Source organism: Bison bison, unplaced genomic scaffold, assembly GCF_000754665.1.
Source record: "Bison bison bison isolate TAMUID 2011002044 unplaced genomic scaffold, Bison_UMD1.0 scf7180017864162, whole genome shotgun sequence".
NCBI lineage: Eukaryota > Metazoa > Chordata > Mammalia > Artiodactyla > Bovidae > Bison > Bison bison.
In genome coordinates, this window is record NW_011494734.1 from 3,624,348 (window position 1) to 3,651,992 (window position 27,645).

At 38.2% G+C, this 27,645-nt stretch overlaps 1 protein-coding gene across 8 annotated transcripts in view; it reads right to left on the reverse strand.

The window, feature by feature from the left end:
- Positions 1-208: 208 nt before the first annotated feature.
- NRCAM (neuronal cell adhesion molecule) overlaps positions 209-27,645 on the reverse strand; it is a 316,273-nt gene continuing 288,836 nt past the window's right edge. For 6 of the 8 annotated variants that reach the window (XM_010841482.1, XM_010841481.1, XM_010841486.1 and 3 more), the window contains 3 exons: positions 17,975-18,106; positions 16,927-17,005; positions 209-6,280 (listed from right to left, as the gene is read on the reverse strand). In XM_010841482.1, the coding sequence (XP_010839784.1) occupies positions 6,043-6,280; positions 16,927-17,005; positions 17,975-18,106 (449 nt within the window). In that variant the 3' untranslated portion in view covers positions 209-6,042. Of the gene's footprint in view, positions 6,281-6,820; positions 6,833-16,926; positions 17,006-17,974; positions 18,107-23,769; positions 24,500-25,545; positions 25,666-27,645 lie in introns of those variants that run through there. The other 2 variants (XM_010841484.1, XM_010841483.1) reach the window with 2 other exon arrangements.

A 27,645-nucleotide genomic window follows, 5' to 3' on the forward strand; every position in this document is an offset into this window, starting at 1 on the left:
GGTGGGTCCAGAATTTGCACTGCTCTCCAGGACTGCTGATGCTGTTGTTCCAGGGACCATACTTGGAGAACCACTGATCTTGTGGGGTCTCCTGAAAAAATCAGGAGGACGGGGAGGGGGAGTGACCCATCCTGTGGTGCTGTACTCATCACAAGGCTCATTTACACACAGCCCTGATCACTCTCAGACACACATAAGCTTAGGATGGTTTGTCTTACAGCTTTATTGAGGTATAACTTACATTCCACAGATTCACTTAGGTATACAATTCAGTGATTTTTAGTAAATTTATCAGTTGTGCCATTGTCAGCACTGGTCTAGATTTAGAACATTTACATCACTCTAGAAAAATCTCTCCGGCCAATGTACAGTAATCCCTGTTCCCATTCCCAGACAACCTACTTTGTCTTTATAGACTTGCTTTTTTGGACATTTCAAATAAATGGAATCATGCAGTATGTGGTCTTTTGTGTCTGGCTTTTTAATTTAACATAATGCTACCCTTGGTCCTCTATGTTGCAGTAGGTATTAGTACTTTTAAAAAACTACTAAATAGTGTCTTATTTAATTGTATGGATTCATTGTTTAATCGCATGGAAAGACCACATTGTCTTTACGCATTCCTTAGTTCCCGGACATCTGGGTTGTTGTTTGGCTATTATGATGAATGCTTCTTTGAATATCTGTATACAAGTCTTTGCATAGACATATTTTTCCATTTCTTTTTCAGTACATACCAGGAGTGGAATGTCTGGGTCATAAGGTAAATTTATATTTAACATTTTAAGAAACGGCAAAACTGTGTTTCAAAGTACCATTTTATAATCCCACCAATGATGCAGAGTCCATTTTCCCTAGATATGTTATCGTTGTTTTTTACTGGGACAAATACAAGATAATTTGAGATCAACCTGTACGAAGAAATGTATTCAAAACACTGTTCATTAAATACTTTAAATGCACATACAAGAGTTTTAGAAACATGTTTCTTGAGGCCGGTTTCAGTCTTGTCTGTACATTAGAATCATCTGGGGAGCTTTGAAAAATTCTGATGCCAGGCTATGTCTCAGACAATTAGAACAGAGACACAGTGGAGTGAGTGGGCAGGCATGAGGACTTTCAGTGCTCCCCAAGTGAGTCCAGCGTGCAGGCTGTCTGCTCCTACTCAAGCGCACAAAGACAGGCACAAAGTTTGTTGATTAAAAAGAAGTTTGTTGAGTCACTCGCTGAGATAATAGCTAAATAGCTACAGCTGAAGCAAGACAGTGTCTCCAGAACACATTGAGTGAGACTGGAGAGGTTTGAAGGCTATAGAAATAAAAAGGAATATACCGTCTGGTTAGACAAGTCAGGAATCTAAGCACCATCTTGGATCTCTCCCTTTCCATCATCCTCCCATATCTGATCTATCACTCCCATTAACTTCCTTCCTAAATATCTTTAGAATCCACCCACTTCTATCCATCTCCAGTGATATGATCTGGATTCAACCTCTATCATCTCTTATCTAAACAACTGCGAAGCTTCCAAGTGGCTTCTTATCAACCTTCCTGGCTCCTTTCCAGCCCATTCTCGACACTAAATCCTAAGAATTCCACCTCATTCACAAACAGATCTGGTCATATAACCCTTTTCTTTAACCTTTTTAATTACTCCTCACTTTCCACTGCACCTTGACTAAATTCAAAAACCTACCCTTTGGTGCTCAGGGCCCAGTATGCTCTGGCCCGGGCATCTGCTCCTGACGCAGGGCCCCTCCCGGGCAGTGGCTTTATCCTGCCTTCTCCTCCTGGGTCCCACTGTCCCCCAGCTCCCAGCTTCTCAGGGAAGCCTCCTGACCACCCTGCACAGCTCAGTCTCCTCCATCACTTGCTCTCCTGGACCCCGTGCCTTCCCCTTGCAGCATTTATACCTCAGTTTGCTTCTTTAATATAAATACCCTGGGAGTATTCTTTCCCTCTCCTGCTTTTTCTAAAGTGAACAAGAAAAGCTGTCTCTGCTTAAACTGTGCTTACTGTGTTAACCAGCCACAGAATATCAAACCACTTGTGGCAGACAAGATGGCATGATGGGGAGAAAGGGGAGGGACCGTTTTAGGATCCTGCCCCTCCTTCACAACCACCAGCTTGCAGGTGAGGTTGTCTGGAGGGAGCCAGGAGGCTGACTCCTCCTCCTTTCGCTCTGCTGATGGGCCACCAGCCACCCGGCCACCATACAAGGAAGCAGATACTGATGAGGCTCATGGTGACACAGATGCACGCCCTGGAGGTTGTGAACTCCTCAGAGAAAGCTGCCAACTCCGCTTCTCCCAGTTTCAGCAGGCAATCATTTTCTGCATGATCAGATCCAGTCTGATTATCAAAGGTCCTTGGCACTATTTCTCCAGAGGCTTTGTTTTCCCAGTTTTTTGTTCTGTTTTCCATTGAATAAGGTACGGGAGCCCTCTGGTGGCAATTTGTAGAAAAATCTCATGAGCAGGAGAGAGATGCTTAGTTGGGGTGAGAAGTCTCAGTTCTTCACATTTCTTTCCTTTGCCTCCACAAGCTATTTCCAATTATTTTATCAGACATTAAAAGTAAACCAGGTTACACAGGGTTATATCAATTATCTAATGTCTTCTCCAACTTGTGAAGTCAATTTATAAACATAGATCTTAAAGAACTGAACAATTAAAAAAAGACTTGCTGAAATTACTTAAATTACAAAAGTAAAATTCATCATTATACTTTAAATTACAGAAATACTAATTACATTTTTTTTAAATTTTCACATCTTAGGTCTTCAATAAAATTTAAATTTACAAAAAAAAAAAAGAGAGAGGACAAAAAAGTAAAGCAGGGCCATTATAAACCATCTGAACAAGAAGGCATCAGCAAACCAGTGCTTTTTGTGGTCAGGCTTACAGCTGGCCAGGCTGTGTTGCTAAACTGACCTGTGACTGATGATGTGGTCCGAGGACGTCGACTGAATCTGGCCCATGGTATAGACTGGAGACCCTGACTTGCTGCTCAAAAGTGAATGCTCTCCATGGTAGAAGGACTAAGGTCTACATAGGGTCTATTAGCATCATTCAGTTGACGCATGTATCACATTGGTATCCAAGTAACTGTGTAGGGAGGGGGAGCTCTGTGCCAGCACAAGGTCTTACGGGTAGAAAGCTGGGACCAAGGGCAAATGGAGGAACAAGCCAGGTCTTGGCTATTTGCAGAGCTGGACAGTTATGAGACTCAAGAAGAACTGGGCTGCTGAGAAGGGGGTGGATGACACATCCGTCAGTGCTACTTGTTCACACTCAAGCTGTTTCATCAAACAGGAAAAGTTAAGGAATCCAGTTGCCATAGCTGGAGATGGCGGATGTCCAGGCAGGTAGAAGAAAGGATGACAACAGGGAACAGCTCGTGGTGATCGGGCTTCAGGAAAGGAAGCAGCATCTAACTTCTCAGACTGTTTCTCCAAAGGCTGGTTAATATCTATTCCTGCTTTGCATTACAATGTTTGATATGCCCCTCTTTTATTAGCTCTTTTTCATATTGTTTAGCTTTTCATTTAACTTTTTCTCTGCCTTTTAAAAGCAAAAATCAAACTCTGTATTATATTTTAAAACATTAGGGGGGAAAAAAAACACATTAGGGGGAATTCCCTGTTTGTCCAGTGGTTAGGACTCCGAGTTTCCACTGCCGGGGGCCAAGGTTTCATCCCTGGTCAGGGAACTAAGGTCCTTCAAGCAATGTGATGCAGCCAATAAATAAAATAAAACAAAACATTAGGAACTCTAGGTTTGAAGAAGAATCACAAAGAGATCATGACTTTTTAACAGTTACTTTTTTGATGGAAATCCAGTCACATCTGCCTGCACTGTTAAATATACCATTACTCGGACATTCATATTCCACTAGGAACATGATATATTACAAGAGACAGAAGGACTTTTAAAACCACATTTAACTTTTAATACAAACTCTGTTGCACTAGTACAGAAATAACCCCTTCATGCACAGATAAATTTAGCATCTGCCATTGTGGAAGAGGAAAAACTATACTGTTCTTGTCTCCCCTACCCCACCCCCATACATTGGTAAATTTGAAGTAACTTATCTCTGTGCTCTCTGATGCCAAGGCAAGCCTGTCTGGTCTTTCTGGATTTCCACAAGAAAGGCTGATCTGTGAAAAGTGAAGACTAGAGACATTAAACTATGTAGAGCCATCTTTACCTGGGATTACTTCAAACTGTGCTTCAGCAAAGCTCTGAAAATTTCTTCTAGAAACCTGCTGTCTGTATGGAAAATAGTTCACTCTTTCAGTTTCACAGCAAAAAGAGAAAATAAAACCCCAGAAGGCATTTAAGTAAATGCTTTCCAATCCCACGCACTGTATTAATTAGCTAACATTTTATACAGTACAACATAAACATTGTTGGCATGTTTATTTGTATGTAACACCCCTAAGCATATAGCATCTACACTCTAAGCGTATGTACAAATTCAACAAAATATCTACATATAAAAAGCTTTACTTAAAATTAAACTTGATGCAAGTTATGAGAAACCAATTTATTGGCAAATGAAACTGAGCATTCCTTCAACCATAGGTTGTTATAGAATTTCATATGTGGAAGGAAACCATTTGATAGATATTATTTATGAAGCTGGTAGAATATATATGCTTATTTTCAAAACCACAGATGTAATCCCTTTGACTGTTGGCCTTGTTAGCACTTATCAGTTTTCTTAGATTCTGCAAGGCATCCATGTAATTTGCATACACACTGTTTAATGCTGCAGAGTTTCAAAAGCTGCCACATAGGTAATGACTTAGAGAAAAATATATTCCTGTTGCTTTGCTTTATGTGCTTTTTTTTTGAAATAACTTAAAAAAAATTTTCTACCAAGTTCCCATCTTTCTTACTGAATGTGACTTGTTTTAATAGAAACCATAAGAGACCATAAAATCATCATATGCTCCAGTTGGTGATAAAACTTTTCTTTTTAGACATATGGGGGAAAATGCTCCTTAAAATAAATTGTCTTCATTTTACTGTCACAGTTCCTTTTTATACCCCAACATTGCCATCTTCATGAACTCTGCCTTTTCCAAGTGACTTTTAGACAATGACAATAATCTAGGACTCCGAGTTGACTGTACCAAATGATATAGAAGGCAGTATGTTGTGGAATGCTTATCATCTGAAGGCACTGCATATGTCTTGCCCTGTGCTTTCTGGAATAATTTTGGAAATTTAATTGGAGTGATCTGTTTGAGATTCTCTTGGTCTGGCACAAGTGCCAAAATGCATTGCGATACACATCGTTTATGCCTAAAAATCACAGACCAGAATGGAGAGAGGATGTAAAAAGTAGAACACTGTACCAATATAATACCTTGATGATTAAGAGGTCAATGGAGTAAGAGGAGCAAAGAGCAGGTAAGAGAGTCTCAGTAAGCATCAGCAAATGTACATGTCATAATTAACTCATTTAGCAAGTATATATTGTACATATGGTTCCTTACAGTCTCCCAAAAAGACTAACGACAGCTAGACATAGAGTCACCAATTTCACGACAATGTCCACAAAGACATTGAAGTTCTAGAGAATACTACAGTAACACTCTTGACAATGAAAACGGAATTCCTACTTAGGGGTTCAGTGGAGGAGAGTATCAAACAAAGTATCAACCCATGTTTGATTAACATACACAGGTATATCCTTTAAAGGTGTAGCATTTTTCATGCAACCTATTGAACTGTATCCCAAAGTGGGTAGAAGGTGATCTGTTGATGACGTTGTATCATTTTTTTTTTATCAGTTCTTAGGAAATCAAGATGACCTATGTTGAATGAAAAAGTATGCACTTTGCACTGCAGTTCACATTAAGATATCATTTGACTGAGTTACGTTCTTGCTTTGACAGTTCTCATCATATGAACACCCAGCAGCACATAGACTTTCTGCCTCTATGTTCATAGTATGAGAAGGTGGACAGACAAGTGCTTATTAAGATAAACATTTGAGAAAAGTTGGATACTGGCAAAGAGCTCACAAATCAGACAAATGAATTCATGGCGTTGACAGGAGATGGTGCCTCTGAGCTTTCGTTTCCTTCAGCTGGTTCTTTCTCTTTCTTACCACTGTACTGTCCGATAAAGGAGCCGTCCTCATTGAACTGGCCATTCACTCCCTCTCCATAGTCAACTAGGCTATCATCGCTATCTTCCTTTTTCACAGTCCTGTCTGAAGGTGTTCGACTGCCTTTTTTTAAAGGCTTGTGGTCTTCCGCATCACTGGAAAAAGAAAGATAAAACATGTTCGTGGAGATGGGCCCTTAGGTAAAATGCTTGGTTCTCAAAGATCAGGCATGCAAATTATGAGGAAGCATTTGGCGCCCTGAGCTTCTCTAGCCCAATCTAATCGCCAGGTGGCCTTCAATGACCGGAATGTGGTTGGAATGAAAGTAGAGTGCAGAAATGGTTTAATCATGAAGTCTTCGACAGGTGGATGGCTTCACAGGGTGATGTCAATATCAATGACAGATTCTGGCCCCTGATTTGGAAGCAACTCAGAAATTGTCACAAGCATTACCAAAAGAATAATTGAAAAAAGTTGAAAATCATCACTATTTTACTAGAATTCAGAAGGGTGTAAAAGTTTATGGTAGAGAAGTTAGTATGTTAAACTGCATAATATCTCTGATTCTTTGGATATGAATGGAGAATGATAAGTGTGAAATATGGATTTTTGTTTTTCTGAGCAAGAAGCAAAATCCTGCATCTCAAATCATTGTGTTATTGAGTGCAGGCCAGACTTGTAAACTTGAACCTTACCTTTCAAGAGACCTACACATTCCATTAAAGGGATGCAGAAGAAACAAATGAAAATAGCCTAAGAAAAAAAGCAAAATCCTTATACTGATTGCATACAGTATTATTTTTGATTAGTTAATGGGTAAAGATTTATTAATTTGGAAAGAAACATAATTTAACTTCAGGGCATTACATCTGTACTATTAGTAGTGTGTTAATATATTCTGACAAGTGTGAGTCATGCCCAAATGTAAAAGCCAGTATCTCCTGCCCTCTTCTTTACCCTCCTATTCCCTTCTCCCCAGTGTGTTATGCAGCTGATCCATATCAGATGGTAATCTGAGGAGTGCAACTTAATACACATGTGTAGGACTCTCTATATATCTGCTTATGTCTCTGTTAAACCCCTAAGTATAACATCTGGAAGTAGAAGAGTAGTTACTATATTTAAGAGCATTCACTCAAATGGTCATATAACTAGGTATGCATGCTGACCTAGTCCTTAACAGGTAATATTTGGTTTAAAAATAAAAAGGAAAAAAAAGCAATGACATATTTTGTATTCTTTCAAAGAACAAAAATGGGAAACATAAACATTAGTTTAAAAAAATTTGAAAGATTTCATGTAAAAGAGAGGCCCCTGAGCTGTAATATTTCACCTAGCAACTTGTGCTAGGACTTTACTATTCCCTTTCCTTTGAAAAATAACTTCTTTCTAGCCAAGATACAAATATTTCATGGTATATGGATATTCTGGCCACTAATTCCTACTAGGGTCTCCAGTTTTTCGCCAAGAAGAAAATTTCAAGACTGGAAAATAGTATTGGCTTTACATGACATTGATATATGCTATTGAAAATTACCTGTGTTAGCAACACACAAGTGCTTGTCACAAACTGAATAAATGATATTATCACTGTTGTTAGTAAATAACCAGGGAGGAATCACAGAATTTTGTAATGGCCTGTGTCTGGGAAATGTCAGGGGACATAGCAGCCAGTCTCCAACCTGGTACAAGAATGACTTGCACATTTTTGGAATTTAATCATTAGCTTCTAAGCTGTGCTTGAATACTTCCTGTGAGTTATTGCCCATAACTTGGTGAGAAAATTCCACTGAAGAATTTAATGATGAGCAGAATTTTGTTACCTTGATCCCAACTATTAATATTATTCTGCTTTAGAGAACTAATGTTCCAAGGTGTACACTCCAGGAAATTCTAGTCTATGACATTTCTTTGATTCATCCATTCACCCATCTATCTATCCACCCACCCACCATACATCTAATAAATGTTCATTTAGTGCCTACTCTACGACAGGTTTGAGTCACTGGAGATATAGCAATAAACAAAACAGACTAAAACCTTCACTAAGTTTACTTTTTGAAGGGGAAAATACAGACAATCAACATATTTCAAAAATTAGTCACAGAGTGTGTCAGAAGGTGATTAGTTCTATGGAAAATACAGAGGTGAGTAAAGAGAATGGAGGGTGTCAGGGGAGGGGGTGGAAAGTTGACATTCAAGTAGGATTTCCAGAGACGGCCTTGTTAAGAAGTGATATCTGATCAAAGACTTAAAAAGAGTTGAGTTAGTCAGGTAGACAGCTGGAGGGAGAGCCATTATGACGGGTAAATAGTTCAGATGCCCTGTAGGAGGGCAAGCCTGTTCTAGGAATGGAAAAGCAGCTTGGGGTGGGAGAGGGGGAGAGGGGAAGAGAGGGAAGAGAGAGACTGAGATTAAAGAGGTGATAGATCAGGTCATGTAAGGATCTGTCTCACTGAGACAGGAAGTCAATGGAGGGAATTCAATGGATGAGTGACCTGATATGATTTACATTTTTAAAGGATTACTGTCATCAGTATTGCAAATAGCCTACCCTAGAGGGAGGGGTTGGTGAACTACACCAAAATTGGGCTGTGCTCATTTATTACGTATTGTTTATAGCTGCTTCAGTACTACAACAGAATTGTAGAGTTGCAACAGGAACCATGCAACTTGTTAAGTCTAAAATACTTATCGTTGGACCTTTTACAGAAAGTTAGCCGACTCCTGCTCCAGGGGGCCAGGGAGATTACTGTGATAATTCAAGAGTGAGAGGACTGTGACTCGGGACAGAGTGGAACACTGGGCTGGTACAAAGTGGTATTACAGACGTATTCTGAAGACTGCACCAATAGGACTTCCTGATGGGTTAGATATGGAAGAAACAGAGAAAAAGACAACACCAACATTTCTGGTTTGAGTAGCATGAAGGATGGAATTACCCTTACTCTGGAATGCAGCATGTTTGGGCTAGAAGACTGGTGGTCCAGTTTTGGACATGTTCAAATTTGACATGTCAGAGGAACCATTCATTTTGTGAGATAGTATAACATTATATAACACTGATATCTAAAACCAACAAGAACAATTTGAGAAAGTAAAAGTAACATTACAGGCTAATTTCACTTAGGAACATAGATGAGAAAAATCTCAAAGAAATCATGAGCAAATAGAATTTAGCAATTGGCTAAAAAGAGAATATAGCATGACCAGGTTGGGTTTATCCCAAGAATGCAAGCTTATTGTAGCATTAAAACATGATGTATAGAACAGTCTTTTGGACTCTGTGGGAGAGGGAGAGGGTGGGATGATTTGGGAGAATGGCATTGAAATATGTATAATATCATATATGAAATGAGTCACCAGTCCAGGTTCAATGCATGATACTGGATGCTTGGGGCTGGTGCACTGGGATGACCCAGAGGGATGGTATGGGGAGGGAGGAGGGAGGAGGGTTCAGGATGGGGAACACATGTATACCTGTGGCAGATTCATTTTGATATATGGCAAAACCAATACAATATTGTAAAGTTAAATTTAATAAAAAGAACAATAAAAAACAAAAAAAAAAAAACACCAATTCATGTAATTCACCATTTTTGCAAAAGAAAAAAATTTATGATTATCCCAGTAGATTTAGAAAAAAAAGTTTTATGGTAAAACTTTACCATAAAGGTAAAATCTGAAGAAAAGATTTAGGAAAAAAGTTTCATTCACAATAAAACTTTAATATACTAGGGACAGAAGTGTCTTTCTTAAATGTGTCTATAAGAAACCCTGAGTTAATGTCATCCTTGATGGTGAATGTTGAAAGTTTCTTGTTTAACATCAGAAATAACAATTCTAATAAAAACTGAATTGGAAAATACTAAGTGACATGATGAGAAAAAGAAATAGAAGTCATATATATTAAGAAGAAGAGAACCATCATTATTCATAAATAGTACGATTACATACATAAAAAATTGGAAAGAACCTATAGGCAAACATTAGAATAAAAAGAGAGCTTAGTAACATTGCTTAGTATCATATTAGCATAAAAGTAAGTTTGATCTAAGTACTTACAAACAATTGGAAAATGAAAATTTAAAAATAATTCCATTTAGGATACCACAAAAATATAAAGTAGATAAGAACAAATCCAATAAAAATACGTGTAAGAGTCCCATGAAGAAAATGAAACCTGCATTCAAAGCTATTGAATAAGAGGTAAATAAATGGAGAGATATATCATAACCATGAATAGGAAGACCTCTGGTAACTGTGTTAACTTTCTTTACGTTGCTTTTTAGATTCAGTTTATTTCCAGTAAAAACACAGCAGGCTTTTATATGGATCTTGGCAAGCTGATTCTAAGATATATAAGAACATGAAAAGAGTCAAGAATATTTAAAATTTCTTGAGGAAGAATCACAAAGTTGGAGGACTTGACCCACTAGCTATCAAGACTCACCCCAAGCTACTATATTAAGACAGTTTAGTTTTGGTGCAGAGATAGACAAACTTCTGAGTGGAATAGAATATCAGACCCTGAAATGGAAATACAGGAAGATCTTTTTGTTGGTTTTATTCCTACATCAAAAAATTTTTGACATTATCCTATTGGAAAATCTGGGCTTCACTGCTGGCTCAGATGGTAAAGAATCCACCTGCAATGCAGAAGACTCTCGTTTGATCTCTGGGTTGGGAAGATTCCCTGGAGAAGGGAATGGCTACTCACTGCAGTACTCTTACCTGGAGAATTCTACGGACAGAGGAGCCTGGCAGGCTACAGTCCATGGGGTCACAAAGAGTCAGACAGGACTGAGTTGCTAACACACACACACATTGGACAATTTTTTTTTGTAGCAACATTTTTTTTTCATTAAAAAAATTATTTATTTTTAATTGGAGGATAATTGCTTTACAATGTTATGTTGGTTTCTGCCATATATCAAAATGAATCATGCTATCATAACTGGGACAACTTTTAAACTCCTATTTTCCAACTATTTCCTGGTAGCAAGAAATATAATTGACTTTTACATTATTTTTTTTTAGGCAGCATTACTGAACTCTCTTATGAACTCTAATATCTTCCTACAGATTTATTTGGATTTTTACACACATAATCGCATCAGTTATGAATAACGGCCAGCCAGTAAGGGGCTCCCCAGAAACATCCTTTCCAGTTTAAAGGCCACACGTGTGTGCTTAGTTGCTCAGTCGTGACTGACTCTTTGTGACCCCATGGACTAGCTCCTCCATCCATGGGAATCTCCAGGCAAGAATACTGGAGTGGGCTGCTGTAGTGGGCGAGAATCTATAGCAACATGGGCTGTGCTCAAAAGACATGAAGTAAGGAAACGGGATATTCTACTCACAGATTCTTTCCAGGAAAAGCTGTTCAGAGGCAGCTCAAGATCTTTTAAAGACATGTGATATAATGTCCTACTTCAGGAATTAGAATCTGGTTAAATGAGAAAACTATTTATGAGGCACCAGCACAGCGCCTGGCATGTGAACAGTACCTAACAAATGAGAGTGCCCATCCACCTGCCATCACACCTCTTGGCTCCACTCCAGACTCCCTGCCTCAGAGAGACTTTTTCCTAGGAAATACCTTGTATAACACATACACTTAGAACTTTTCAGATGAGATGGGTGGTGACAAGTCTGTGATGAAGCTCTGAATGAATGCCTGCCTTTTTTCAACTCAAAGATGAATTCTCTAATGACAGAGTAAGTCAACTGCTTTTGACATTGTGCCAAGGGAAGCTGCTTGGTCAAGTTTCAGTATGAAAGGGTAGTTTCCCAAACAAGAGGAATTTAGAAGCTACAGAAGATCATTGAAAAATCATATCCTTATTTACCTATGTGGTATTTAAAGCTTAAAAAAATCCATCCATGTTTTTATGAGAATTTTTTAAGGACAGGAGGTATCAGATGTTAATTCTTAGCCTGGAATGGCAAAGATGAAAAAGTTCCCAAAAAAGTAATAAAATCATCATAAAATAGTACATATAGCCACAAAATATGTTTTTGATACATATAATCATATCAGTCATGGATAATGATTATCTTTATTCAAGGCTATAAGTTGTGCAATGGAATGGAACCTTCAAAACTCAGCTCCTGCATTACTCCCTCTGGGACAACTTCTTGTGCCACCTCCTTCAAGGCCATGAACTTGGCTTTGGCTTCCTGTCCCTGCTCCCTTGGCACCTTGGCTGTATCCCTTCCCTTCCAGCGCACTCTTTACACTATGCCCAGATTGTCCTTTTACTTCCCTGCATCCCTCCCTCGACCATTAACTAGTGAGATAAGAATCTATTGGTTTTAAAAATCTCCACAGCCTAGAATACCGTAGGCACTCAATAAATACTGGCTGAATGAATTCATTGTAAAATAACAATAAAAGAGTGTGCATTTTAGAAATTCTTTAAAATTCCAACTTTAACTTTTTTTTTCATTTTTTTTCTTCATCAATTTTATGATGTCAGACAAAGCACTGGAACCAATTCTTTCCTTCTCTTACCCTAAAGAATCAATTTTAGAGAGTTCACTTTTTAAAAATAGCTGTGCACACAGAAAGTATCCATTGAATGCCTGCAAAGTAAAAACCCAGCAATGATGGATACATCTGTGATCACTAGGTCTGATTCTCCTGTGGTCACCACCCTACCAAGGTCAAATCACACTGCAATAATTTTTGACGTTCATAAACCAAACACTCCCTCTAAAAGTCTGTCACTGTTTATATTGCTCATGATCAGTTTACGTCTCTGAGCAGAATAAATCTAAAGTATATATCAAATGCAATATATGTGCACATCATCCGTGCCTCACGAACATGGGTTAGCATGTGTGCAACAGGGTCATGTTGACATGACAAGACTTCCCTGCCAAGAGCCTCCATCAAATACCATGGTCACATGGCTTATGACCTATGTTCATTCTGGTTTTTAAAGGGATGGATCTAAAGAACAAAAAAACACTTACACAGTTGGTTGCATTGTTTCTCTGATTTTTCTATATGTTAGTAAGGATGCAGATCCTACTATCTGTATAATTAAAGAAACAAACAAAGAAAACTGCAGGCTTCCACCAGAGGATGACTGTTTGGGGATGAGTGTTGGAGTGAGAGTACAAGGTTACAGCATATGCAAAAAAAAAACCAAAACCCCATCAAATTTGGCCATTGAAGTTCCATCCTTTTTGCACTATGAAATACTCCCTGGCTCAGAGCCAATCACATAGAAATGGCTTCATCCTCAAGCATGAGAATAAGCAAGCCATCAACAGAATTCATTAACATTTAGGCAATAGTCCTGATTTTGTGTGTGTCTGTGTGGGATAGAATATTAATTTATTTTCAGAATGAAAAAGAATAAGAATCAATAAATAATACAGAGCTCAAAAACTTCTAGAAGGTGCAAAGTAGACAAGGGACTCATGATTTTCACTCTTGTGACATTTAAGTGTATTATTTAAAATTCTATAATAAACAGTTGAATACATTTTCATTCATGTGACATCTAAGGAATGAAAGGTTTTTTAGTTTCTCCCAGTAGAAAAGAAACCAAAGGAAAAAAATTCTCAGGTCATGCCAGGAAGTCATAAGACAAAGCCACATCGGTAGCAAAGGGTGGCTGTGTGTTTTGGGAAGTGATTTCACTTGTGGGATTGTCCTTATGAACTTTCAGCTTCAGTGAAAAAAAATTGCTGAGTTGTGTTTCAGGTTTAAGACACCTGTCAAAACCTTATCTCCTTTGGTAATTCGAAGATCTATAGAATTTCAAGTATTTTTTCTTCACACATGAACCAATGAGTTTGTTTTTAATAAACCCAAGGGAAAGTCTTTGTCTTCTGAGAAACTCAAGGCATTAGCTAAAAACAGCTATTTGAAAATGCTTCACAAACATACCACATATGAATTAACACCAAGACAAAAAAACATGACCAAAGAAATATAAACACAGTGATAATGAGGCCAGTAACTAAATACTCACTATGTTCTGCTCTGAAACCCCAAATCACATTAAAACTCATTGGTAGATGGTTTATAAAGGAGCACAGAAATCATAGAACTAGAAACCTTCAGAGATTATCTCATACTTGAACAACTCTGTTATTTTAGAGATGGAACAAACTGACACTTGGATTAAATGCCGTATCTAAAGAAATCAAAGGTAAGGGCTAAGTTGACAGCAAAACTAAGTCTCTTGATTCCAGATGAGTTCACATTCAACCTAGATTTCAATCATGTTTTAATGGAGTAGGCAGAAGAGGGACCCTGAGAAAGCCTTACTACAATCGATCATGGTTTCACATAACTATAAGAGAAAGCTGACATTTGAGATGCACAGAGTGAGCAGTATGTTGCCAGATTCATTTGGGCATGATAATGTAGACAGAAATCCATCACCATGTGAAGAATATATGGAGAGCAATAGTTTGTTTTTGGTTTGTGCAGATACATAACTTTTTCAGACTATATCAAAAATTTGGCTTTATTACAATAAACAGTGGTGGAGAAGGCAATAGCACCCCACTCCAGTACTCTTGCCGGAAAATCCCATGGACGGAGGCGCCTGATAGGCTGCAGTCCATGGGGTTGCTAAGAGTCGGACATGACTGAGCGATTTCACTTTCACTTTTCGCTTTCATGCATTGGAGAAGGAAATGGCAACCCACTCCAGTGTTCTTGCCTAGAGAATCCCAGGGACGGGGGAGCCTGGTAGGCTGCCGTCTATGGGGTCACACAGAGTTGGACATGACTGAAGCGACTTAGCAGCAGCAGCAGCAACACATATCTTGGGTAGAATTCTAGTCATAGGAACACTAAAAATAACAAGTTGTTTAGTAATTCTGGACTCTCTTACTTTACAGGAGAAATATGCAGTAGAGTGAATGAAATCAGCAAAGATTTCAACTCATCCAGTGTTAAGGCCTGGCTGCCCTTGGCTGCGACCCTCTGCAGGCTGCTTTAATGCATTAATATTACTTTGTGGATGGACCAGTGGGGATGCTGAATGAGGTTTTCATACCCTTTCAGCCTTGTAGTCAACATCTGACATCAAGACAACCCTCACTAGATGTTTTTCTGTATCCTAAGACCCAGAATTCTGAAGAGTTTTAAAAATCATAGTCACCTCTTCTGGAAAGGAGATTACAATGAAAGATGAGGTGCTGAGACAGGCAAAGCACTTACATCTGTGTGGAGACTGGTGTGAATCCAACTTTGTAAAAAAAAAAAAAATACATAGTTTTTCTCAGTCAGTTCTCATATTTCTTACCCTTGGCTTTATTTTGCCCCTCGTGATGTTGACATGGTCATACCAAAAATGAGCTCTAGAGATAAGTAAAAATGAATACACATATCTTATTTATAAATATCATCTGGCAGTCACAAATAGTGACACATTTTATTTTACCTAAAAGCCTTTTCTTCTGGCAAGAGAGAACCTCAATACTGGCCCAGTGCATATTTAAAAGATTATATAATCAAGAGGCTTACAGAAAGAAAGAACAAGGTGTCAAAGCATTTTTGATTAATAGATACATTCTTTTTGGAATACCAAAATCCCAATGTTTTAACTGAATAAATATATCTTTTGTTTCTGCTTTTAAACATATCTAAAACAATCATTTATCTCTCTTAAATACCTATACCCCTAGGCAAGAAAATCTTTGTTTAAAGAAATCTTTCTTTTTGTTTTTAAAAAAAACTATTTAGCACATAGGTTACATTACATTTGTCCTTAATGATGGAGCCAAGCTAAGAACATTTTATTTACCAAAACCCTGTGAATTAACACACTGCCTCCAGGGCTGTGATATTTCTTAATAATTAAGAGCTTCTAAAACCACCATTGAAGTGGTCATTGAAGTGAAGTGAAGTCAAAGTTGCTCAGTTGTGTCCGACTCTTTGTGACCCCATGGACTGTAGCCTGCCAGGCTTCTCTGTCCATGGAATTCTCCAGGCAAGAATACTGGTTTGGGCAGCCATTCCCTTCTCCAGGGGATCGTCCCAACCCAGGGATCAAACCCAGGTCTCCCACATTGCAGGCGGATTCTGTACCATCTCAGTCACCAGAGAAGCCCATGAATACTGGAGTGGGTAGCCTATCCCTTCTCCAGGGAATCTTCCCAACCCAGGAATCAAACTGGGGTCTCCTGCATTCCAGGAGGATTCTTTACCAGCTGAGTTACCAGGGAAGCCCTCCTAGCCATCATTTTATGATTAATAGGAAGGTGTACAGGAACCTGTTTTGGTAAAAAAAAAAACCCTTCTAATCCAAGATGAAAAGAGTACCATCAGTTTTACAAAAGCACTGCTTGGAGAATGACAGGGATAGTTTGCTTTATAATGCAGGTTTGTAGGGTACTATTGTTTTAACTCTTATTGTAACACTTGAGCTTTTCTATGTTGATCAATTATAGCAAGGGTTTCTGGAAAATAGGCCAGAGTGGGAGACGCTCCATCTCCAAACCTATTAATACAAGGACATTTATAGTGAAAAAGTAGGTTTTTTTTTGGTCTATGGCATGTAGCTGGTGAGAACATGGTTCCCTGACCAGGGATAAAACCCAGGTCCTGGCAGTGAAAGTGCCAAGTCCTAACCAAAAGTGAGATTACTTTAACTGTGAGGGATGTGTAAACATTTATACCCGGAAGTGTTTCTTGACTAATTTTTGAAATAAATAAGCAATTCCAGGCAGAGCATGTTCCTGGCTGAATCCCATTCTAGGCATGACTGAGTATGGTCTCTGCGCAGGGCAGGGAGAATGAAGGGCGACTAAGAAGCAGGGGGCTCACCTGTATTCTCCAAAAGTGCCATCATCTTCCTTCATAGGCTGGATTTCAGGATCTGCGTGGGCATCTTCCTTTTCTTTAACTAAAAAATTACCAAAAAACATTATTATCTACTGATCCTGTGTTTCCTTATTCAAAGTCTTTAAGAGCACACTCTATGAGACATATAGCAGTGGGGAAATTATTCTATATGCCATAGATGATATGCAACCAGATGTATCACGTGGCCATCCATTTATTTATTGGCCCCACCTCCCCAGTCAGGGATTGAATGTAAGCCACGGTAGTGAAAGCCCAGAATCTTAACCACTAGGCCACTAGGGAACTCCCTATGCATATATTTTGATGTATTAGTCTCTTGGAGGGAACCTAGAAAAACAGAACAGGTTAGAATAACCTAGAATATTTTGTTAACAGATAAAGTTAACCTCATGAAAGCATTTTGGCACAAGTTTCTTACTCACTTGATAGAAGAATAAGTCTTAAGATTCTAAGATTTCTCCCTATTTTACCAATCTATCTGTTAACTATATTCATGGGTACAAGTTGCTTTGGAAATCTATTCTTTTGTAGATTTTCCCCACTGTCACTGAAAGGGAAATGGCCAGGTAAAAAGAAAATAGAAATTCACTGGATCTATTAAACTGAACAAAACATTAACCGTATAGGGAAAGCACTATTACACATCATATCAGAATCCAGTTCATGCATTACCTCCTTTAGAAAACTTCATGTTTTCCTTCTGCTACTGCCTGTTGGTTTTAGATGCTATTTCAGTACCTGTGACTCCTGTGAAGCCTAAGGAAGCAGAGTCACTAATATCTTCAGAGGACAGATTCATTTGCTCCTCCAAAATTGTCTTTTGATCCTTGGCAATTTTTAGGCTTCTATTACATACAAAGGGATCAGCAAGTGTCTGAACAGAAAGTCCGAATGTATGGCTCTGGGAAGATACACTTATTGTAGTCTCCGTGATGACTCTCATGATCTCTTTTTAGTTTCACGGATTATCATACAGCATTAGAGGACAATTTCAATCTCTGTTTCTTACCTGGATATTTACCACCTTTGTTTCTTCTGATGAAGCAAACAATCAGCAAAATTAAGATCAGGAGAGCGACAGCACACATTAGACCAATGAACCAGCCCTGAGTTGCTATATCCACTTGCCGGCTTGCCATCGCTGGAAAACAAGTCAATGGTGTCAGTGCCAATGGGTTAAGGAGGAGGTGAGAAGTGTTGTAGCTTCTTGCAGCAAAAAACTGTCATGTACATGAGCTTTTCTATATTTTACATGTGGCCCCACATTGGAATCTGCCAACTACCAATCAGGAGTTACATAAATATTCAACTGGTGAAAAATCTTCAACAATTAAGAAAATTCAAATAGAGAAATCTGACTGCTAACACATTCAATGCTAACAAACCCTGCTGAGCATTGCATTCAGTTATTTTCACTATATATTTTCAACAGAAACATAGTCCCAAACCAATTAAAACATTTATTGTTTACAGGATAAGTTGTATTTACGATGATAAGAATAGAAGATCATTTTAAACAGAACAGAATGTATACATCTAATGGAGTATTTTTCTTTCAAAGGAACCACTTTCAGAGGCTAAAATATCATTACAATAATGTTGCCATTTCCCCCAAATGTTTTAGAAACTGTTAAAAAGAAAACTTTTCACACATGAAACCTGTCCACATAAGATAACCAACCTTATTACTTTATATAACATCTTGATTTGTACACAAAATATTTCTTAGATTTATTTTTCATCTCATTTGCCAGAGTTCTGAAGGCTCTAGGGAAATTTCTGAAAAATCTTATTTACCATAAAAGGATCAACATGTAATATTCAATATCACTCAGGATCCAATCCAAAAACTATTAGGTCTATCTTTATCAGTGGTATTACTGGAGTAAGTGGCCAGTTTAAAGAGAATAATACTCAATCACATGTATACAGATTAAGTTTTCATCTACTCTGAGTCAAATAATGTGAAGCCCTTTATTCAACCAATCACAGTATGCAAATCTCCTAAGAAAAACACAGAATAATTAGCATTTCCAGTATTGTTCAAAAGTGTCAATCAAATGGGACAAAGTGCAGCATCAATGGCTAATCAGAAAAGCCCTTGAGAATTTGTTTCAAGACACTGGTATAAAATTTTTTTAAAACCTTGATTTTTTCCCCCTCTTTTTACCTTAATCAAGGTAAAGGGTTTTCTTCTTTTTATTGGTAAGAATGCCTGTATATCATTCTTTTAATTTGACTGGATTTCTTCTGAATCCATTAACATGGTTGGGTTAGGTGAATGTGATTGCTGGATGCAGAAAGAAGCATGGTGACAAGTATCCCAGGCTACTGTATATTGCAAAAACAGCACCTTATTGCCGTTTTTCTCCACTCAAAGGATAGGGAGAAAAATGAAATGCTTAAAATCAAATGTGAAGAGGAATGTGAAAAATTATGTGGATGTGTGTTGAAGAAATAAAATGAGAAGTGAAATACATTCTTTGGAATATGAATCAAATTGCAGGTAGCCGGTCCCAGTAGCCTCTTGGGCCTCACTGGGTGGAGGGCTTTTGAGTTGTATCATCACTAGATACAACTGAAGCAGGAGTGTGGGCAGGGCTCCCCTTCCATACACATACCATAACCACCACGGGGAGGGTGAAGATGAGGATGATGATAACGAGAACTGACATTTTGAAACTTACTCTACTAGGCACTGGACTGAGGGCAAAATCTCATTCAGTCTTCACAAAAATCCTCTGAGGCAGGCATGAGGAATAAACTCAGGCTCGGAAGGGTAAAGACCTTGTCTGAGAGTCAGAGCTTCACCCAAGACTGTGGATTCCAAAGAATATGGTACCAGCCATTGCTCACTACTGCTATAATGCACTGGTGTCCGGGCATTAACTCTGCAGAAGTCTTTACAAAGAATAAAACGCTGTAGGGACTTGCATCTTTTAAATATTTTAAAAGTCCATCATTACACATACTCTGGCAACATAGTTCTGTCAGTTTACACATGGTCTCTGATTGAGTACATTTTCTTCAAAGCTGAACCAAAAATTAACTGATGTAAGTCTATGGAGCCTTTGCTTGAAGTTACAGAGTCTTTGTTTGTAATATGCTTAATGCTTTACAGTCTTGTAATAAATACTATCTACATTTACATTTTTCATCTAATTATGTGCAACCGATGAGGGCAAAATGCAAGAAGATACTGAAGTATCAGCACAGACATTGTCTTAGGAAGATACTGACTGTCAAAACTGAACTGCCAATTGGTGGTTTGGGGCTACGCAGCTATGCACAAAGTGGAAATGTTTCTTGACAGCTGATAAAGGAACCTCCAAGTTGACTTTGTGTTTTGCCCCTGTGTCTAAAGAAAAAAAGTATGTCTCACTGCCCCATTTATTTAAGACTGGGCAGATACAGGATGTTAAGAGGTGCATATGTGTGTATGCTCACACACACATTCAAGTGTACCAGAAGTTGACATAAAATAAAAATTATGTAAGTGAAAAGAGCTTCTACTGATTTTCCATCCACATGAAAAGGAATATGAAGTCCAGAATGACTATAAGAGACTTTAAATGTTACAGGACATTCCAAAATCATCTTAACTAAAATGCACATATTACTACAAATCCAAGTCATGGCCACCACTGTGCATCTCTCTCTCTCGAACACACACATATACACAATGAAGGCTGTGAGGTTTTTTTCTTCTTGAATAAGAGTTAGTAGGATTGGGTAGGAGAGCAACAGAGGATTGTCCTTTTATTCAAAAAATTTACAGTAAAAATCTATTCATGTATTAGTTGAATAAACCATATAGCAATACATTAAACAAATAGACCTAAAGAATATGAAAACAGAAAAGAAACCAGATACATGAAATTGACTTTGTTTCCTAGAAGTTAGTCTTAACAACAGTCTTCTCTATCACCTTGCTTGTTGTCTCATGTTTAACCTGTGTTCTTTGGGAGCAGGTCTTTGAGGAAAATGTCCTTGAGTACTTAGGATCATAAAATAAGCATGGAAGACAACAGACTCACAGACTTAGGAAACAAACGTATGGATACCAAAGGGGAAAGATGGGAGGAGGGATAGATTGGGAGTTTGGAATTCACATATATACACTACTATATTTAAAACAAATAACCAATAAGGACCTACTGTATAGCCCAGGGAACTCTGCTCAACATTCTGTAATAACCTAACTGGAAAAAGAATAGATACATGTATATGTACAACTGAATCACTTTGTTGTACATCTGAAACTAAAATAATATTGTTAATTCAACTATACTCCAATATAAAATAAAATTAAAAAAAATTTTTTTTTAAAACATGAAAGAAAAAGAGTGAGATAAATGGCTATTTTTGAAGAATCCATTATGTATAAAAGTGACCTGCTTAAGAGTTAAAATAGTTAGAAATGTTTAAAAAGGGAAAAAAATTACTTTGGTCAAAGTTTGGAGGCAGTTGACCAAACAAACAAACAAACAAAAAACCAGAACCCACTGGGGGAAAAAAAACCCAAACTGTTGAGCCCAGTGAATTTCAATCTGTTTTAAATCTTTTGTGAAAGAAGAGAAGAGACTCAGTGATTGGGGGAAAGAGGTGAGAAAGCAAGAAAAAGAGGTAGGAGTCTTAACAAACATGCAGGTAAGAAGCACAACAGCAGGATACCATCTCTAGCCTTGTTTTTCAGTGTGTGCCATAGGAGGAAATTATGAAATAGACCTTAGGGACTTCCCTAGTGGTCCAGTGGTTAATACTTCACTTTCCAAAGCAGGAGAGTTCGGGTTCGATCCCTGGTGGGGGGAGCTAAGATCCCACATGCCTTATGGCCAAAAAACCAAAACATAAAACGAAGTAATATGGTAACAAAAATCAATAAAGACTTAATAAAAATGGTTCATATCAGACAAATAATCAAAGAAATAGATCTTAAAAAACCAGTATCAAAGAAAGAGATGGTGTCACGCTAAGAAGAGTCACGAAACAAGCACAGGTGAAAGTTGAGTCTAGGTTTCTAAAATGAACAGAACTCAGAGAGAGAAGCAACTCATTCGTATGGAGAATTAAGAATTCAGCCAGGGTGCTATGTTTCCATGCCAGGCACTAGCATTCGCACCTTGAAATCTAGCTGGAGGAGTGAGAATCAAGAGTAGCAGATCATGAACTCTACAGTTCATCCCACAGCCCTACAGGATAGACAGAGAAACTAGGAGGACCAGCAAGCTGGATTAACAGCATCTGGCATCCTAGAGCTAACATGTTAAGTAAGGTCACTGCGGTTTAATGGATGTTTATCCCCTTAACAGGGAGGCCTGGTGTGCTGCAGTCCACGGGGTTGCCATGCAGAGTCGGACAGGACTGAGTGACTGAACTGAACTGAACTGATTCTCTTAATAGTTACATTTACATGTCAAAGGTGACAATAGCTGGTTGTGGCCTTATCCTATTCTCCATTGCTGACACACAAGAATGGCCCACCCCTGAGTGCTCATCTTGAAACTCACTTGCCAGCTGCTGCTATTATTGTAGGTATAACCACATCAAAGACAAACTGTTTTCTAATGGGTTTTGTTTGCTCTCTGTCCTAGAAAATGCCGTAACTTGATTTTGTGGATGGAATCTAATTCTAGCTAGATCTGCAAAGTAGGAGTACACTGGGACCATGAAGGGTCCAGAATAGATGGAAAGACGTTCCAAGAGCTGAACAGAATGGTCATTTTTGCTGCTGTTGTTTTTGCTTATTTGTTGGCCGTGTGGGATCTTAGTTCCTTGACCGGGGATCAAACCAGTGCCCCCTGCACTGGAAGGCAAAATTCTTAACCACTGGACTGCCAGGGAAGTTCCTGAAGTGGTCACTTTGCAGACAACCTGTTCCCCTTGGGATGTGGGCCTCTGTGGCCTTGAATGGTGGGTGTTTGTCAGTTCAGTTCAGTTCAGTCGCTCAGTTGTGTCCGACTCTTTGTGACCCCATGAATCGCAGCACGTGCGTGTAGAGAGAGCTTATTCTTGGTGTTGAAAATATGAGCTCTCCTGCATTCTAGCTGGGTGATAGGGCAGGCCCTTCACCTCTCATTACTGGTTGTTGACATGGGGTGGAAGTGGGTAATAACAGTCTCCTTCACAAGATTGTTGTAAGGACTGAATGAGAAAAGCCAAGAAAACCATTCACCTAGTTGAGATTAGCACTGAATGAATGCTAATACTAGGGCTGTTACTATTATTAGCCTCCTAACTCTATATGGACAGAATAGATAATTGAGCTTTTAGTATTTTGAAATTAAAAATTCTCAGTAATAAAAAACACCTTGTCCTGCTGGCTGTGAATGGCAATTCCTCTTTTAATACGGGATTTTCCTAGAACTCTGTACACTTATGGATATGAAAGTACAAAGAAGAGAATAACAGAAAAATATTTTTCCTTAAGCATTATGATTTTAGCATATGAATATTTTCATAAGGTATTTTAATACTACATTTATTTAATATGTTCTTAAATATTACCTATAGTTTTTCTTTTTTTCAAACCACTCATGTTCTTTTCTAAATTAGAAGAAATGAGTTTAAAAATCATGAGGCTTGGGTAAGGAAAGACACACAAAAAAATACATATTTTCCTATGGGTTCTACAGGAAATGCAACATTTCCCCAAGAATGCATGAAATGAGTGAATATAACATGATTTTATGAATCATAAAATGAACACATACCACACAACCCTTTAAATTGAAGCAAATGGGGATTATTTTCCATCTTATGAGGAAATATGGATATTTTTACATCTTACAAGAACATTTTTCTTTATTTTAGAGACTTTAATGTTCTTGTGTATTTTGATAATATTCACCTAACTAAAATATATACAACCAGTCAAATATGGTATGATAATGAAGTACACGAATTTAATAATTTTTTGTTCTACAGCAGTTTAATATTCTTCAAATCAGTTGTCACACAAACTGCAGAGTTCGGTTGGATTACAGTCCATTTTGACATTAAAAATTGTGACTTTATCAATGAGCTGTTTCAGCTCTAAAGCATTTCAAAAATTCTGTTCTAACTCTGAGGGAAAGTTGAGACATATAAATGATGTGAAAAATTGAGTCACCTAAATCATGTAGGTTAAGAATCATATTTACCTCTGGTTTTGTAATGGTTTTGGCAAAAATGTGATTAGAAGGTGATTTCCTCAATTCTGTAATTAATTTGATATAAAGGGCCAAAGACAATTAAAAACCCAACTCGCCACCCAACTGGGCCCCACAGACATTCTCAGCCCTACCCACAATACGGCTCCATCAGCCTCCCATCTCCAACTGGAGCACTGGGTGGCTTCACTTCTGACTGGGAGCCAGAACTGGTGTGGTGTGCACCTCACCTGGGCCTGTCTCAAACACATCCTCTGAACTCACAAAACCAGAGTCCCCCTCAGCACCAACTCGAACTTTGTATGCTGTTCCTGGCATTAGACCCTTTAACCCAAAGAAGCTCCGAGAACCATTTACAATTTCTCTCCTCCATTCTTCTTTGCCTATGGAAATTTTGCAAAAACAACACATTGGAATGTTTTAAGGGAACGGAAGTCATTTAATGCTTCGAGAAAGGAAAATACACGTTATAGGCAAAAGACAAAATGTAAGGTGCTTCAGTTTATCATTTTAGGTGATATAAGTTGAGTTGTGTCAAATAAATCAATGAAAATGAACAGCTACATGACAACGTCCTCAAAGAAAAATCAACTGGATATCAGATGACATTTTAACTGCATATATACCCACTGGATTAAATCTTTTTAACACAAAGGAAACTTCTTGATCTTTACCTTGCCTTGTGAAATTACTGAATTTCTCTAATGATATTTATGAAAAGAACTGTAATACATTAAACAGCTTGATCCAACTATGGAAAGAACTGGTTTTTTGTTTTTTTTTTTTTATTCACAAGACAAATCTTTCAGTAAACTTAAATGCCTTAAAATTTACCCAACTTATAGATTCAACCTTTCTCAAGTACTGGTGTTTCTAAACTCATAGTTTTGTTTTTTTTTTTTAATATTTACTTGCACAATAAGGGCCTAAACAGAAAGTTGAACTATATTCAACATTTTGTCACAAACATTCACTGGCCACCCAGCTCATTAAGTGCAGAGCATTGTATTAAGGAGGAGGACTGGGTTCTCATACACTCTGAAAATTAAAGTTGCCCCATCTCCTAGTAGATGTGGCCAGGATATAAGTAGAGTACCTGACTTGGGAATATATTAAACATAGAAATAAAATTATTTTTTATTATTCTAACTTACAAGTCATGGATAAGGAGTTTTAAGTACCACAATCTAAAAATAACAAATGCAATGGAACTTATTATGTCCCTTGTATTTCATAACATGAACCAACGAGACTCCTAGTTATATATAAAATATATAGGTTGATGGTTCACTCTAATTTTTTCACATACATTGGATTCATTTAGATCAAGTTATTTTTCCAGACGATCCACAGTACATCCTGAAGATGTTCTCAATCTCTTCAAATATAGCCCCCCAATTAAAACCCAGGTAATGAAATCATTTCTTACTGCCAGCTACACCATATTCAACATAAAAGTTCACAAGCTCTGGTCCCTCATATTCCCAACTGATATTGGCTGAGGTCTCAGCAGCGGCAGTAGTAAGTTTGCTGATCCCGGGGTATACTGCTTAAAATAAATATACAATAGAAAAAATAAAACAGAGACAGACAAGTCAAATTGCAAAATCAAACACACACACAATGTAAAATAAGTTAAGTACTCTGAAATTGTTCAAGTCAAATGAAATTGATTGTTAACAGAATTCATTTCTCCTTCACTTTAGAAAGGTTTTCGTTTCTTAAGTTACAGCATTAGGAAATAAATGAGAAATCAGAAATAATGACACACACGTATTAAAATGTATGAGTTCTATGATGTGGGTCCTAAACACTATAAACTGTTGTCCACGAGGGACAGTCTGAGAACATCAGAGTCTCCATGTACTGATGTACAGTGGGGATGGGGAGCTGACAATGCTAGGGGCAGAGGTCACAGGGTATGAGACTGCAAGGTCAAACCCAACACTAGTGGCTGCTTTTCCATGCTACTTATCATCTCAGTGTAGGTCTTTCATGAATTGCTGTTTAGATAAGAAAAAGAGTAGTGGCTTCTGATGTGTTTTGAGTCACAAATTTCAAGAATCTGCCTCTGGGAAATTCAGGGACCCCAGGTGAGAAGCATCTGCCCTGGAGAAGGTTGGATAGTTAGGGTACACTGAAAAAGAAGCTGCAAAGAAAATGCTCAATACTAGTTAGCAGAAGTGAAGAAACAAGAAATAAAATGAATAAGAACTATTTCACTTGACACAGTCCAGACAGCAAGACAATCTTCCTTGACGACTGTTCATTACATACCACGTTCTGAGAAAATCATAGTGTAATCTAAACTAAGGCCACCTGATGCGAAGAACTGACTTCTTGGAAAAGACTCTGTTGCTGGGAAAGATTGAAGGTGGGAGGAGAAGGGGACGACAGAGGATGAGATGGTTGGATGGCATCACTGAATCAATGGACATGAGTTTGAGTAAGCTCCGGGAGTTGGTGATGGACAGGGAAGCCTGGCGTGCTGCAGTCCATGGGGTTCCAAAGAGTCGGACACAACTGAGTGACTGAACTAAACTGAACTGAATCTAAACAGCTTCCTGAAACATCAGATTATGGAACCTACATGATGCTACATGCTTGCCACCTAGTTAAGATGACATTTACAGTCATTAAAAGATGTTATTTGGCTACCTGAGCCTGACAATTCTATCAGCCTTACCACAATGGCCTACAGTAAAAATGACAGGCTGCTGCTGCTGCTAAGCCGCTTCAGTCGTGTCCAACTCTGTGCGACCCCATAGACGGCAGCCCACCAGGCTCCCCCGTCCCTGGGATTCTCCAGGCAAGAACACTGGAGTGGGTTGCCATTTCCTTCTCCAATGCATGAAGGTGAAAAGTGAAAGTGAAGTCGCTCAGTCGTGTCCGACTCTTCATGACCCCATGGACTGCAGCCTACCAGGCTCCTCCACCCATGGGATTTTCCAGGCAAGAGTACTAGAGTGGGGTGCCATTGCCTTCTCCGAAAAATGACATAGTTATAGCTATATTAACTTGAGTAGTTAAACAGTGATAAATCAGATTATTATCCCAGGGGAAATATCCTAAGATAGTAAATCAAAAAGCAGGAATGGGTTTATTAAGGCTCTGAAATTAAATTCCAAATTATGTTATATAATTTAGAAGCCAAAGCCTCTACTGAAATAAATTCAATGAAATAGCATTTCTTAGAATCAAAAAGAGAAGTATATTAAACAAATTCAATAATGCATTTGACCTCTGAGATCTAATTCACCATCACATATATATTACATACCCCTCTGTGCTAAAGATGGGGGGCAGCAGAAAGCAAAACTGATTATGGAATTACACAGGGTCCTTCTGTGGACCTAACTGATTTTAGTTGTCCGAGGTATTCCTTTTAAAGGAATTGTAATAAAAATATGATCAATCAACAGAGACACAATTAAAACATTTCCTGTATCTAAAGCATCAGTGGCAAAGAATCCAGGCAAAACACTAATTTTCCTCAAAAAACTTTGGAATCACGGAACTGAGGAATGTA